The sequence below is a fragment of the Lichenostomus cassidix genome, chromosome 12 (assembly GCF_008360975.1).
Source record: "Lichenostomus cassidix isolate B80296 chromosome 12, HeHo_3.0, whole genome shotgun sequence".
Lineage (NCBI taxonomy): Eukaryota > Metazoa > Chordata > Aves > Passeriformes > Meliphagidae > Lichenostomus > Lichenostomus cassidix.
In genome coordinates this window covers 14,876,715-14,892,493 of record NC_139493.1, presented here as the reverse complement: position 1 = coordinate 14,892,493, position 15,779 = coordinate 14,876,715, and the positions used below count along the sequence as shown (strand labels likewise).

The following is a 15,779-nucleotide window of genomic DNA, read 5'->3' as shown; positions in this document are numbered from 1 at the left end:
CATTTCTGTATAAAAGATAGAATAGATGGAAGCTCAGTGTGTGGAGGGAGAAGGTTTTGGGAGAGGATAGTCTGGAAGAAAGTGTGTGAGGAACCAAGGGAGAGTGGAACCTGTGCCTAATTTCTCAGTAATTTTCTCACAGAGGCAGAGCTGAATTGGGAGTTAACGTGTGACCTTGTAGTTCCATGCTGAGCACAGACTTTCTGAGCTGGAGTGGAGCAGGTTAGAAGCATTGAGCAGAAATTGGCAGCTGGGTTCCATTCCAGACACATTCCTGTGAAGCTATAATGAATAAAAGTCATTAGTATCTTCTATGCAGTAGATTTTTGTGGCATTAAGCTGCCATTCAGTAGGAGCTCTTAATGATAACTCTTCCTACTCTCAAAAAATTTTTATTTTCACAGGTAATTAAGATTTTTTAAGTTGGCTGTAGTTTTGATTGTACTTGAACTTCCTACATGACTGAGCACTGCTGCTGGATGTTTTATTCTATTCAAGTGTGTTGATTTATTTGTGTGTGAATGCAGCTACCAGTGTTGTGTACCTCTAAGGATTAGCAGGTAGTCTGCATAGACACTCTAGCTGTACAAAACTCAAAATCAGAGACTTTTCAAATGTATAGGACTTCGTTTTTATAAACTATTGTTATTCAAAATGTGTTTATCTGAGAAGCACAGCCTATGTTTTTTGGAAACTGATTTTTAGTCCTCTACATTATTTCAGGTATCTCACTTAAAACAAAAAAAAAGGTGCTTCACAGATGCTCAACAGGAATGCAAAGGGTATTTGAAATTATCTTTTTCCTGCAAGAATTCTTAAGTCAATAAACTTGGTTTTGTGACCTCTCATTGATTTATAAAAATATGTCAGTCAAAGTGCGTTATTAGTAAAGAAACGTTACTTAGACTTTTATTTACTATACAACTTTGCTTTTGTGGAGAATTTTGTAAGGAAAGAAAACTCATGGTTCACTGCCAGGGAACTGGTGGATTCACTTTAGACCTGTCCTGGCTCAGTTTCTGCCCTTTGTAATTAAATAATAATTTAATTGCTCGTAGGAATAGATTTGAAAATTGGATATTAGGGAGAAATGTTTCCCTGTGAGGGTGGTGAGGCACTGGCACAGGTTGCCCAGAGAAGCTGTGGATGCTTCATCCCTGGCAATGTTCAAGGCCAGGCTGGATGGGGCTTGGAACAACCTGGGATAGTGGAAGGTGTCTCTGAGTTCTCATCCAACCCAAACCATTCTAGGATTCTATCTTAAAAGTAGCTAAAGATCCCACAAAGATTTTCTTACCAGTTTTTCCTTTCAGGTGTTTTCCAGGATCCCTTCTTGAATGTCCTGGCTGCTGTCGAAGGCAGGAGGCAACTCATGACCACCAAACAGTGACAGCCTTGGATTCCCCTGCTTCTGGCTGCTCGCAACAACCACTGAGCTCCTGTGGAGATGAATGGAGAACAGCAGTATGATGCAGGTAACAGTCCAGCCCAGCTCTCTGGCCAACTATTCTAAAAAAAACTATTCTAAAAAATACAGGCACAGTGAATGTCCCATAGTGCATGTGCCTGGTGCTGTACACAGGGAGAAACTCCAGTTGCCATGAGGGTGGGTTAGATTCTGGCTGTGGGTCTGTCATGGTAGTCAAATAATCAAGAACAGGCGTAAAGAACGTGGATTTTAGAATGTCTCCTGGCACATGCAAATACTTTTTCCTTGGCTATTGGGAACTCTTGACTTCTATCACGGAGTGTAAGGAAGGGAGAGGAGCGGCAAGGAGTTGTTTACATGGTCAGCAGTGGTGTGTCCACAGCTGTGATAGCACATCCCTCAGTCCTAAACCCTTTATTGACATTTTTCCATCTTCCTCAGAGAGTACCAGGTCACAGAGCCCTCTCTCACTATGTGCTTTTGAATAGCTAAAGAAAGGTTTGATACTGGCTTGAAATTACTCAGCAGCTATTTCCCTGAGCATCCTTTTGTGCCAGGTTTGAGTACAGGAGGCTGTGAAAAGCAAACAATAACAGATGAGAGCTTTACTTGCATTCAGAGATGGTTTCCAGCAAATGCTGCCTGTGTAAGCATAAGCACATTGGTTTTGTTGTGCCCTCTAATATTGTTTTCTGAAGTGCTTTTGAGTTACACCAGTCTAAACCACTGCTGGAACATTCCCTTTGTATTCTTTGACTAGTGTCTTTTTTTTCCACTTAATGATTTGCAGCAGTTTTTGGAGATTCCCCCCTATTTTTCTTTGTTTTTGGTTTTTAATCCAAGCTCTCTGCCTCCAAGTACCCAGACAGTGGTTAGGGTTTTTGGTTGTGATACTCTCCTGCACTACAAGGGGAAAAGACAACTTTCATTCTTGTCACAGTCTTTTTCAACTCTTGAAATTCCAACCTGTCTTTATTTATTCATGGCTTCGCAGCTGGTGTAGATGAAAAAGATTAACTGTTATTAAAATCAGATTGAACTATATCTACATTTCAGGGTGAGAAACCTTTGGGTTAGCCTTACTGAAGTCTGCAAGACCTTCAATTGTGATGTACTTAAATGCCCAATGTGACAGTCTTCAACTAAATCACATTAAAGATGCATGAAAGTTATTTGCAGTGGGAATTTAGCTCAAATCTAAAGATCAGCACAGCCTAGTGTAGACTGTTTCCATTTCAGATATTTTTAAGGCCTAACTTCCTTAATATTTCACTACATTCTCAAGTCCAAATGGTATAATTCCACGTTCCTTCTCTACTTGTATGTATCAGAGAGCAGCAGAATGTAATTTGTGATAAAATTGAGGAAGAGTGAATGTTCCCAATAATGCCAGTAGAAATAGTGACAAATGGGAAGTGATACACCTGCAAGGAAACTGCTAATATTCTTACAGAGCATTTTCTCATCTCCAAAGTGGATGAGCATTTTCTACAGAACTTCTGTAGGACACTTCTCAGATTTTATTTAAGAAAATGTTAGCTTGGTTTGAAAGTTCTACTGACACAAACTGGTTGCATGGCAAGGCCAGAGGGAAGGGAATTGTATCAGGTTTCTTCCCCTTCCTTTGCCAAACCTGTGCTTTGCCTCTGAGCTAATGTGCTGCTCAGTCATCCTGTCTAATACAGAGAGCTATGTCTCCATGTAGTTGAAAGCTGAATTCATTTAGGACTTGCAGCAATTAAGGATATGGGGAGAAAGAGAGAGCATAAATATGTACACCCATGCAGCATTAGATGAATAAATTGTGCTTTAGAATCAAATGCATTAAATATGGTTTTGCTTGTTGTCATCTGTCACACTGATTTGCAAGTTTCCTCACAGTAGCAAGAATCTCTGCTGTAAATGTCTGAGGTTTTATTGAGTAGTCTGAACTCAGACTGATCAGAGTGTTTAATGCAGACCTACAGCCCCTCAGGAATGTGGCTTCATTGAACTGCTCCTCTGTCTCCAGGGATCTGCTAACCTGTGAGGATGGAGCTGTGCAATAGAGTCTTGCAAAAAATGCCACCAGAATAGTTCAAAGGCTTGATTTAAGCAGGGCCTACTCTGCTGCCACTGTCCTGCCAATAAAACCAGGAAAGAGATTGGATTCTGACTCTGAAAACCTTACCAGGGAGATGATCCTTTGCTGCACTCTTGGAGTGTTTCTGCATTCGGATGTTGAAAAAGAGAGACTTGTTTCAGAGGTTTTTCATGGTTTATGTAGTCCTATCACATGCCACAATTAAAAAGCTAATTTACTGCTCTCACTGTGAATCCACATACAGCATTTTTGCTTAAAGCTTTATTCAGTGAGCTTTTCCTGTTCCACATTGCTCCAGTAGGAACTGTGCTGAACAACCAGGAATGCTGTGGCAGGTTTGTGAGAAGCAGCAGAGAGGTTGGTTCAAACTATAGCTAAGCACAGCCCTCAGCTGTGTCAGCCTCCAAAAGGGAATAAGATTTCCCAGCTCTGTGCTCAGTGGTTGAAGTGAGAGGCTGATCACCTCATCTTAATTGTAAAACCTTGGTGAAGTGTAAACACAAGCTGAGTTTGACTTCTGTGAATGAATGAATGAACAGAAAAAGCTGTGGATGCTTTTTGAAAAAGTTTTTTTTAAATCCCTCTGACTGAAGGAAACTCCCTAAAATAAAGCGGGAAGAGTATTAAATTTGCAATGTGTTGGACAGGGATTTGTAATTTTTGTTCTTCTTGTTGTTGGGGGGTTTTATTTGTTTTGCCTGTGAAAAACGAGTTTCAAGTGAGCTGTTGGCTGTGCTGGTGAGCTTTGGGTGCAGTACCGAGCAGTCTGAGCTCTTCTCACCGCAGCACAGAGCTGCAAGGAAAGAGCTCTTGGATATTGAACAGATCCGCTGCAGAGACCGTGGATGAGCAGAATGACAAAGGAGCTGCGGTGACTGATCCAGTTGGGAATGGTTTTAGCCGGAGTTTTTAAAGGCACGGGGTCGCTGGAGCAGCAGGCAAACCGGCTTTCCTGGGAGCTCCTTGTAGCAATTAAGTGGCAACATAAGTTACTAATTGACCCTTTCAGTGTGTGAAGTGACCTGTGCCTCATTTAAGGAGCTTAACTGCCCCTCCGGCAGTTATCTGATGATAACGGGGATTGAGGACTTGGTGCTGCCGGGCTGCGGAGAGCAGAGCCTCAGCTCCCTGCGCTCTTCCCGGAGGCTTTCAGAGTGCCTGGAAAGCACGGAGCAGCCCCTTGCTTTGCTTCCCTTCCAACTGGAACATGTTACACAATGCAGGACTTGCTTTTGGGGGCTGGAGGGGAGTGGGGTTGTTGCTGCAGCCTGATTTTGTTGGGAAGTGGTGAGATGGTTTTCTCTGGGCAGGAGGGAAATTAGACAGAATTCACTCCTGGTTCTGGCTGACCATAGATGTTGTGACCAAGCTGATGTTTGTTCCTACTTTAATTCTGGAGCTGTGAACTTAAACGTTTTTATGGTCATATAAAAATAAAATTCTGTTTGAGTGAGTTGAGCAATCTTAATTTGTTTTAACAACATATTGCAGTGAAATTATATTTTTCTCAGAAAGGCTTGCAGCCAAAACTTTGATCAGCTCTGCCCTAATTTGCAAACAGCTATGTTCTGTGTCTTAACCTTTTATTCCCTCAAAAATTTTAAATAAAGCTCCTTATTTATTTCCTCAGGTAATTTCTTCAGTAAGTTAAAAATTATCCCTTTAAAAGTGATGGTGATATTCAAGCTCTGAATCTTTTGAGCTCTGAGACTTATGAAAGGCCAAAATAACCAGCTGTGGTTGGTTAAAACCAGATAAAGTTGGGTTCTGGAGAGATAAGAGCCTCTTCTAAAATAGATAATGTCATCAGCAAACAACAGCTAACTGAATATACATTTTTAAATTTTGGGAAGTGATAATTCCTAGAGTTACAACGAAAAGTCAAAGATGAGCTTAACCATCAGTCTGAAGATAAAATGAACATACTAAACTCAAGACTTGTAGGTTTTTTAGTCTATTTAATGTATCTCAGACTTTTGGAAAAATATTTGCTCCATTCTGTTTGAGGACTGGGAACTGTCCTGGAGCTTACTTAGCAGCTTGTCAGCATGTCCAGGGGTCTGACAAGGGCATGTGGTAGTTCTTCATTCTCTTTTTTTTTTTTTTTTGTGTAATCTTTCTTACTCGAGTGACTGCTCCTAGAAAGATCAGTTACTGCCTGTCCTAGCAAAGGCACAGGTGTAGGAAATGCTGGTGTCCTGTAACCTTTGCTGAGCTCTCCTTGGGTGTGTGATACATAGAGATTTCTCTGTTTCCAAATCTAAACAAGGTCTCGGGTTTCCTGGTGCTGAGAGGTGAAAAACTCCCTTGTTCATTCATAAAGATAACAATGGTTTAGATGGTGGAATCAAGCCTCAAAATGAAAATGAAAGCTCTGGTCTTGAGTCCTTTCACTGCCACCCCATTTTGCTGCTGAACCTGAACCTCATGTGTTGAGGTTAAAATGCTGCTTACATGAGGTGGGACCCTTTCTGGTCATCCCACAGTGTGCCTGAAGGAAAAAGGTCATGTGGCTGCCTGCTGAACTAAATAGGGGACCTGAAATCCAGCCTGTGCTGGTTTGGTGTCTTCTCAGCAAGGTGGGTACATGGTGGAGAAAATGGGAATAGGAAAGGAGCAAGGAAGTGGGCCAAGCAAGAACTGAAGGGGAGACTAGGGCTGGGTGACAGGCTTGATAATAATATTCAAAAATTTGATTAATTTGTAGTGTGGCTTGTTACAGGTGCTTGCTTCCCTAACAGAGTGAGTTTTGAACTGTGATTTGAGTGGGTTTAGCACATTTTTGCTTTAAATGCATCCCAAAATGAGATCTTCTTGTTCTAAAGAACTTGTTACACCTTATGATCTGGGCTTTTAAAGTGACTGAATTGAGTAGTCTTGATTTACCCTGAATCCCTCTCTTTGCTTTGGGTGTTTTAGAACAGCTAAATACATACTATCTAACCTTAAAAAAAGCACAGTCATATTTCAAAGGTCTTTTTAGACTTTCTTTTCAAATCTCTTACTAGTGGCATTGCTCTTTCCTGGATGGTTTTTAATTTAATACAGCAATGGTCCAGGGTGCCAAGACTTCGGAGTCTCTCATATTTGTTGATACAAATAACAGAGCTCTTCTGCCTATGTTCTGCACTCAGAAATTGTAAGCAAATCTGTGCTAAACCAAAATCCTCAGGATTTCACTGTTTTTCCAGACCAAGTCCAACTTAAAAGTGCTGTTCACATGCGAAGAAAGGTCAACAGTCTTGTCTATTTCTTGAAATGTGTTCGTTGCACACTTGTGTACTCAGGCATTTGGAATTGAAGTGGCTTTTGCTGTGCTTTGTAGTAGCCTGAAGCTTAAGCCAGCAGGTTGCTGAATTAGAAGTGTTTGGCTTCTCTTCCAGATGCTGGTTCCAGTGTGGAAGAAATGGAATTCAATTGGGATGAGTATCTAGAAGACACAGGAGCAACTGCAGCCCCCCATGGATCTTTTAAACATGTGAGTACAGGAGTGTGTGTTTGCTTACCATCTCCTATGTTGTTTTTTTTGATACACTGAATGTTTAGGGTTTCTTTGAATGAGTTGCTGCTCTCAAATTTGGAAGACTAACTAGAATCATGCTTTTTATAGAGAAATGCAGAATTTAACTTTTTTATTATTGTTTCTTCTCTTCCTCTCTGTACATAGCACAGAGTAACCCCACCCACAAGTGCTAAAAGCTAAGGAGTTAAGCTTTTTTCTGAACTAGAAGATAAGCTTGATTTTTCTCGAGAAGCTCAAAATATCCAGTCTCACTCTTTTGGTGATTGTGGCTGGACAACTGCTATGGAGGAGTTGCTTTAGAAAGCTGGTGTCAGAATAGTTCTTGAACAGCAGCATTCACATGTGCTCTCAAAGAAGGCTTTAATGGCATATGTCAAGGAGGCAAGGAGAAAATAACAGCTCTGCCAAACACCTGACTGTAGTAGTTAGAAAACTGATTAGGATAATTGTTGATCACAGGCTTAACAGATAGGATGAAGTCTTGATAAGCTCTTGCTTTTGCCCTTAGACATCTTAAATGTTTGTTGGTAAAATCCTGGAGAGCAGCATCCCATTGGGGAGATCTGAGTGAGAAATCTGCTTTCTTGTACAGGGTCCTCAGCAAAAGTGAGCTGTACAGAGCTGGTGTCCAAATCTGTTGGTTCTCTTCCAGTACTTAAAACACCTTCCAGACTGCCAGACTGGTGGCTATGTGTGACACATTGCTTGAGAGATACCCTGTGGTGCTCAGGCTTTTGGGTCCAATACCATGGCTTTCAGTTTGGAAACTTAAATCAGCAGGAAAACAGACTGAGGTCTGCTTGTGAAAGATCACAAAGCATTTTCAGTCCAAGGGTAACCTGGGGAAATGCAGAATATTAAATAATCTGTTCAAGTACAGCAGTTGTGTTAGTAGTAAAGTGCACAGAAAATACAGACTTCACAGAGGCTCTTAGTACACTGTGATGTAATTGTAAGCTTTTTGTTCAAAGTAAAAATTCAGGTTTCTCATTTCTGAAGGGAAGGGGACTGTGCTTGCTTTATTTTTCCTGAGTGAGCTGAGGCTGTAGCAAGAGCCAGCTTACTTAGTGGTGGTGTCCATTTAGCCCACATTGAGGGCACAGCATGGAACCTCAGCAATGGTGTTTTGCAGTAACACAAGGAATGGTCTGTCTCTTCTGGTGTGGTTTACCTCACTGGATCTCTGTTAAAGAAGCCTGCTATCATAGCTTGGACACAATACAACTAATTGTGGTGCCAGCTTTACAGCAGTGGCCAACTGAATTAATATTGTAGCTGCATTTTGCTAATTAGCCGGAGACACATTTTGAAAGACTCACTGCCCGTGTGCCAGCTCAGCGTTGTCAAGTCAGAGGTCTGGTGGTTGGTAAAAATACAATTAGGTTTAAAAAACCTTCAAATTTGTATTGTTATTGATCCCTACCTAGGAGCAGCACAGTGCTGTTTTGGTGCCATGGTGGTGGAGAGTGGTTTAGTGAGGACCTGTGGGCAAAGCCCAGCCCTTTTCCCAGCCCTGTCCTGCTGCCCTTGGGGAGACTTGCTAGGGGCTTGGGGGGCCAGGACCTCTGCCTGGGGTCATCAGTGAGTGTGGAAATAGATGTCTGCATGTTCAGAATGGAACTACTGGGCATTTTCTAGCAGAGTTCCTTAAAATTTATCCGGAGATCACTCTGTATTAAGCTTGGCATAAAATTTTGAGAAGTTATTGCTGACGCTGGATTGACAAGCAGAGGGAGAAGTGTATTTATATCAGTCTTGCAGTTACAGAAATAACAGGAGTGCAGGGTCACATGCCCGGGGTTCCTGCTATGCATTAGAAGGTAAAGTGTTGAAAAAGGTAGAGTAGAGAGCCTCAGTGCCTCCCAGTGGAGAGTGACAGCCTGTCTTTGTGACAGAGCACTAAGGATAGGTTAGTGTGATTCCAGGATGCAGTGAGAGAGTGTGCAGGCATTCATGGGGCTCTGCTGGTGTTCATGGTTCCTCCAGCTGGACTCCATGGCCCCAGTTGCTTGACTTTAAAAATTACATATTTTTATAATCCACTGTCAGGAGAGCTAACAGGGAACTACTTTTGTACTCTTTAAAAAACAGAGTGGAAAAATCTAAGCTGAAGAATAGTATTGGCACAAGAGCAGATGAACATGTATAACAAATTAATATACATAAATTTTTAATGGAAGCATAAGGTTTGTGTTTGGTTCTTTTTAAATACTGAAGTAGTGAGACTGTGACCTCCCATTATGAGTTGTGGGTGAGAAATACCTCACTCATGTTGTAGGAAAATAAATTATCAGGTTAAGAAATTGTAATCCATGATTAAACAGCCCCTGTTAGCAAAAAAACTAGACTTCCTGATGGGAGAGGTGACTTTTTATATTTGTATGCTTATATTAATTCTGAAAGTTTTGTCTTGATATGAATAAGACACACTGGAAAATATGAGCTACTTTTGAAATCAGGTATGTTCTAATGTTTGTTAGCATTTTAAAAATAAAACAATATCAAGATTAAAGTGACTGTTTTGCATAAAATGTAGCAGGAAAAAGAACTTGCCAAAAACCTGGAGTTGCAATGAATGCCAATGTTATCCCTCTCCAAGTCTAAATACACTTTCTCTAGAGGTGTTGAATGCTCTTTTTTAATTCCTTTCTGCTCCTTAGTATATGTGTGCGACCTTTAAAAACAAGTTGGTGTTTAGCATCATCTGAACACATTTTATTTGCTGTGTGTTCTTGCATGCTCTTAATACTTTTTGCCTCTTCCTTATCATTATCTCCTCCTGAGCTGAGTCACATCCCTGGGTCTGGCTTGTGCCATGGCACAAACTGGGGGACAGCACCTGATGGGAACGGGGGGTGGGCTGCAGTCACTCACAGCTCCTGGCCAGCTCAGCTGCCCTCTCTGACCCGCTGCTCCGGAGGAAACCCTCTGGAGGATGCCCAGCCTGCCCTGCTGGCTGGGTGACCCAGGAGAAGCCAGGAGTTGGCTGTGCTTTCCCCAGCCGGCGGTGCTGCCAGGAGAGGGCGCGGGCAGCGTCTCCGTCTGCGGGATTGCCAGGAGCTGGCCAGGACAGCTTTAGGAAAGGCACCTGGCTGCAGGGAGCGCTCCTGCTGCTGCTGCGCTCCGTTTTGCTCAAAGCTGCTTTCCCTGCCGTGAGACTTTGCTGGAAGGTTGGGTCTAGGGAGCTGCACAGATTTCCCAATTCTTTAAACTGTCGAGCTGGAGGCTTTTCTCTCAGGAATCAGAACATGAAGTTCTTAGGAATATCTCTTCAGCAAGACAACTGTCTTTTTTAAGAGACACCCTCTATAATACCACTTGAAAATGCCTGCAGGTACTGGGTCCTGATTATGTTTTTAAGAAGAGATTTCTCTAAGTGAAGGATATTAACCTGAGGGATAGGAACAGTTAACAGAGGCATATGCTTTTCTTTCTGGTGTAGTTCTCTTAGTTTTATTTTTAGCAAACCAGTATGTGCTGGCTGATGAGACTATAATAGCTATGGCAGTTACTGAACTGTCAGCACAGAACTGGGAATAAATACCCCAGAAACTATCTGCTCCATCTGCATCATACTGAGAGCCTTTCTTGTAGTTGATTCAAAGATGAAATGGAACTTGGGACCTTGTAAAAAAGAAAGAAAACACCAGTTACAGTCCACTGAGAATGGGGAATTGACATGTCAGAGTTTTAATTAGGACTGAGGTCCTGGAATTAAGCATAGATCAGAACATACTATAGTGAGAGCAGAACAGGATCCATCTGCTTTTTCAGGATTGTTTAAGCTTGGAGAAGTTAGGGATATGAGAAACTTAGGTTTTGCCTTCTCTTTTAAATCTCCCATTTCAGTCTCTGAGTCCTGTGCAGTCAGATTGCTCACCTGCACACAGCACACCCACACAGACACAGAGCACTCCCAGTGTTTGGTGCTTTATTATTGTCAAAGCAGGAGTTCACTGAAGACCACAGACTGATTATGTTCCATGCAATTTATGTAACAGTGCTACGTATAGAATTATTTAGGTTCTTGCATAGAGAGATTAAAAATCCTTTTTCTGTAGTTTGTGCAGGGTTGTGACTTCTTCCATGAGAATGGCGGAAGAGACAGATACTGTTACCTCAGGCATTTGTACCTACTTCAAATGGGCTTTTTGTCCAAAGACCTTGAATGACACAGTTTAACACAACAAGTCAAAGTTGCACTGCTGAGTTTGGCCTTTAGTTTTGCTCAGGTTGACAGCCCAGCTGTGAGTGGTAAAGCGTTTCAGTGATGGGGAGGTATTGTCCAGGGCAGAAAGATGAATGGCATGGTTTTGATTTAAGGTTGAAAAGATACTCTGAAATGCAAAGAAGATTTCATTAATGATGATTCTGTGTGCATTCCAGTTTGGGTCCTATATATAATGTGATAAAGCTGTTTCTCTGAAGAGGCTGGACAGCATTTGGCTTGAGGTTTTCTGCTAATGAACTTGTCTAAATTGATCCCCCTGTTATTCAGCAAAGTTTCTGAGAGGCACTCAGATGTGATGATCTTCCTCTCCAGGTGGATACAAGTTTGCAGAATGGTTTTGCCCCTGGTATGAAGCTGGAAGTCGCTGTCAAGTCTGACCAGAACACCTACTGGGTCGCCACCATCATCACAACATGCGGGCAGCTGCTGCTGCTGCGCTACGATGGCTACGGCGAGGACCGCAAGGCCGACTTCTGGTGTGACATCCTGACGGCTGACCTGCACCCCATCGGCTGGTGTGAGCAGAACAAGAAGATTCTCAAAGTGCCTGAAGGTACCAGCTCTGTGTGCAGAAGCAGGGGTTCTCATCAAAGGGTGCTGTTGTCCTGTGTCAGCCGGGCAGGCAGCTGGCAGAGTTGATGTTGTGTGCAGGTGCTGTTGCTGTGGGGACAAGGTGAGGTTATCTGCTGTGTTTTCCTGAAATCCCATGACAGAGGCTTGTGGTTATCTTAATCATCACCCACCAAAATCGGCTGCTTTGACATTTCCTTTAAATTGTTTTTTGTGTGTTTTGTTTCTTTGTTATAAGTTGTTACTGGTGCGTGGCAGATTCTCGTGAGTTAGACAGTGCAAGGGTGTGGTAATGTCTTGTGTCTGAATGATCTTTATCTGTCAGGAAAAATCACAGCCTTGCTTCTTCACTCTTTGCTTAGGTATCAAGGACAGGATACCTGACCAGGAGGAGTTCCTTCAGCGTGTGCTGAAGGGGGCATGCAGTGCCCCTGCTAACCTGCTGGAGGGGGTAAGTGCTATGAGGGGCTGCATATTGTGTTTTGTCTTGCCCTTCATCATTAAGGGAACTCTTGTTTGAATTGTCAGTTCAATTTCTTTTTTAAGTTTAGGGAGCATTGTAATACTCTGCTGACCTTAGAGTTCCATTCTCTAGTGTTTCCTATTTACAGTATTTAATTTTGATAGTGTTGTCATGAAGCATATCTGTTGCTGCAGGTTTTAGTTGTTCATTAATCCTGTCAAAAGAAGGAGCTTTTTCAACTCCCTAAGGTTTCAGTCTTCTTCGTATTCTGATCCTCCTCCATACAGCTCTAAGGAAATAATGCTTTATCTATCTGGCTTTCATGTTGTCCCCTTTCTCAATTGACTCCTTTCACTTTGCATTGTTTGGTTTTGGCTTTTTTTCCAAATGGGCACGTTATTGTTTCACTTACATCTTTGTTTGTGAAGAACCAAATTTTTGTCCCCTCCTCTGCACTTAATATCTGCAGGTTCTAACAGTGTCTGGTTGTAAAGTGCAGAACATAATGGTTTTTGGAAAATGCCTTTGACATTGTCATTACAGCTAACATTTCTGTCTGTATGTTTCTGTCTAGTCATCTCTGTATGCTGGATGACTCAGTTTTAGAAAGAGGTTATTCGTGTTTCCTTCAAACCTGGAATATATAAATGATAATGTCTCTGAAAATGATAATGAAAAGTGAAATGTGTGACTGTATCTACAGGTGCTGCAGAAGCTGTGGTACAAACACCAGCGATTCTGCACATTGAAACTTCTGACTTGTGTTAGGAAGGGACATGGATTTCTGTGCTTCTGTGTTCATACTTTATTTATGCAAACAGAATGTATGTAAAGAGCTGGAAGTATAGCATTTGTTTTGTTCTGTTGTACAGAATAATTTGTATATTTTTTGTAGCTTCACAGAGGGAAAAATCCATTGGATCTCATTGCACCTGGCTCCCGACTGGAACTGCAGAACATGCGGGATTCCCTGGAAGCCTGGATAGTCAATGTGGTGGAAAATGTTGGTGGGAGGCTTAAGCTGCGGTATGAAGGCCTGGAGGATTTGGACAAATTTGACCAGTGGCTGTTCTACCTGGACCCTTTCCTTCACCAAGTGGGCTGGGCAGCTCAGCATGGATACAGCCTGCAACCACCTTTAGGTACTTGAAAACACAGATCTTGCACACAGTGATCAGAGGGTAGAGGCTGCTGCTTCAGTGCCCTGAACTGGCCTTCTGGGTGATTATGGTGATCACATCATCAGTGGGATCTGACAAGTCTTGTATGTAATAAAATGTGGGTGGAAGTACAAATAGTCCTATGAGACTTTTCACCCACTCAAAAGCTGCTAAATGGTTTTGCCTGTTAAAACTTTCCACCTGTTTGTGCACAGGAAGGAACTGAAGAAGGGATTGCCTTCATTATTTGGTCATTTTTGGTAGATTTGTATTCCTGGGGCAGATAAAGTCTTACAGTTTTGGAATACTGCTCACCAGGAGCTTTTGCAGTTGAGACCCTCAAGCCTAGCAACTAATTTAGACACTCTTTAAAGGTAGGAAAATGTCCCTTAAAAGGGAACAAGTGTGTGGAAGTGGAGGCAGAGGGTGGGACAGATGGACATACCTTTCAGGCAGGGCAGGTCATCAGAAGAGTGGGGCAAAAAGTGGCAGAAACACAAATGGATGGCTTGTGGGCTTACTGGTGATGTAACATGTTTTCTGATTTGGCAGTTAGAGGAGCACAAATCAAACTTTATTGCTATGTATTCTGAGGGAAAAGAGGAAGAAAAATGACTATTCACTCTTTCCCTCTTTTTTCCTCAAGCCATTAGGTCCTTGAGGAGCGAAGCAGATTGGCAAGAGATCCTGAAGAAGGTGAAAGAGGAGGAGGAGGAGTCATCTGTTCCTACAGATCTTTTTAAGGTAGTAATGATATGAATGATACCATGAAAATACTATTTTCCTGAGAAATTTTTCAGGGCAATTGGTCACCCAAAATTCTTTCCCTGTTTTTTTGGTTTTTAAAATTTATTTCCTTTCTCCCTCTAGTTTAAAAATGTAATTATAATAAAAAATAATCATACTGATACACAATCTTGCTAAGTTAGACAATGCATCTGTCACAGTTATCTGAGCGAAGAGTTGTCATAGTTCACATGTTTTAGTCCTTCAGGTTCTCAGTTCATTTTTCTCAGCTTTGTTTGGATCCATAAATAGAAGCAGATGTGCTGTAGCTCTCAAATATGTTGGGTCATCTACAGAGCAGGATAGAGGTAATTGTGGAACAGGAGCCCTTTTCTGCAGGATTTGGTCAGACTGGAAATGGAGGCCTGTATAGTTCTCATTTAGTGTAGTTCAAATCTTGCTTCTGTGTGGACAGTGTCAGAGGAAGAAATCACAGGGACTCAAATTTCCTAAAACTCATCAAAAAATGTCAGTCTTGGGGCATTGTTGGCCTTTTTGTGTAGAGAAGTTGCTGAGACTCAGACTTGCTGTTTTCTTGGAATGAACTGATAAAAACTCCTTGAAAACTCCTCTTCAGTTGATTTATGTGAGATACATCTCTTTTTTGATGGAGGAGGGCAGGTAATCACAGCAGTACATCATTTTTCAGGATAAACCTGTGATTGGAGTGCATTCATTCTCTGAAGGCATGAAGCTGGAAGCTGTGGACCCAATGGCTCCGTTTGTTATCTCTCCTGCTACAGTTCTCAAGGTACCAGGGCTCTTAAACTAGTCCTGCTAAGATTCAGTTCTAGTGCTACTTCTGTTCTTAAATGCTCAGGGAACTCTTATTAACTGCTTATCTTAAAATCTTCCTCTAGTTTTCAAATAAAGTATTTTCTATGTCTCACTCAGAGGAGAGGCTGCCTGATAAAACAGCTGCTGATGGTGAAGCCATGGAATTTGAATGGAGGGAGAAAGTTCCATAAAGATACAAGCTCAAAAGATCAAATGACAAAAATTGTCAAACTTGGGTTTTTAAAATGGGAAATAATCCCTCATAATCTGAATATCCATCTGAAGTCAGATTTTTGGGGGGTTGGTCTTGCCGAAGTGACATCATTACTGTGTACACATGACATTTAGATGGCCAGATTTCCAAACAAGGGGTTTCCAAGTTGAAATGAAAACTCTTCAACATGATCAGGTGTTACTTTTCTTGCTATTTGCTTGTCCTTCTTCTATTTACTTCAGGAGTGTAGTGGGTTTACTTGTGACAGTCCATCCTGGGACACAGTTCAGCCTTGTTGAAATAAGCAGTTTGTTATAGAATAGTAGGAAGACTACCAAATGCTAATTTCTGTGCATTTTTCATGAGAAAATTCCCTTAAGCACTTGATCACCTTATCTTTTAAGTGCTCAGACATTAACTTTTATTATCTATATTTGTTAAGTTTCTGGATGACGCAGATGAGCCTGCTGGTTTATGAATCCCAGAGATTCTCTTTTAATTTTAGTTTTTTGCAACCCTCACGGTATTTCAAGGTAAAGGATT

General features: G+C 41.7%; 1 protein-coding gene across 2 annotated transcripts in view; it reads left to right on the top strand.

The window, feature by feature from the left end:
- SFMBT1 (Scm like with four mbt domains 1) overlaps positions 1 to 15,779 on the top strand; it is a 71,963-nt gene that overhangs the window by 35,757 nt on the left and 20,427 nt on the right. For both annotated transcript variants that reach the window (XM_085072876.1, XM_085072875.1), the window contains exons 2-8: positions 1,314 to 1,475; positions 6,896 to 6,990; positions 11,579 to 11,819; positions 12,199 to 12,287; positions 13,195 to 13,441; positions 14,106 to 14,203; positions 14,895 to 14,996. In XM_085072876.1, the coding sequence (XP_084929002.1) occupies positions 1,448 to 1,475; positions 6,896 to 6,990; positions 11,579 to 11,819; positions 12,199 to 12,287; positions 13,195 to 13,441; positions 14,106 to 14,203; positions 14,895 to 14,996 (900 nt within the window). In that variant the 5' untranslated portion in view covers positions 1,314 to 1,447. The remainder of the gene's footprint in view (positions 1 to 1,313; positions 1,476 to 6,895; positions 6,991 to 11,578; positions 11,820 to 12,198; positions 12,288 to 13,194; positions 13,442 to 14,105; positions 14,204 to 14,894; positions 14,997 to 15,779) is intronic.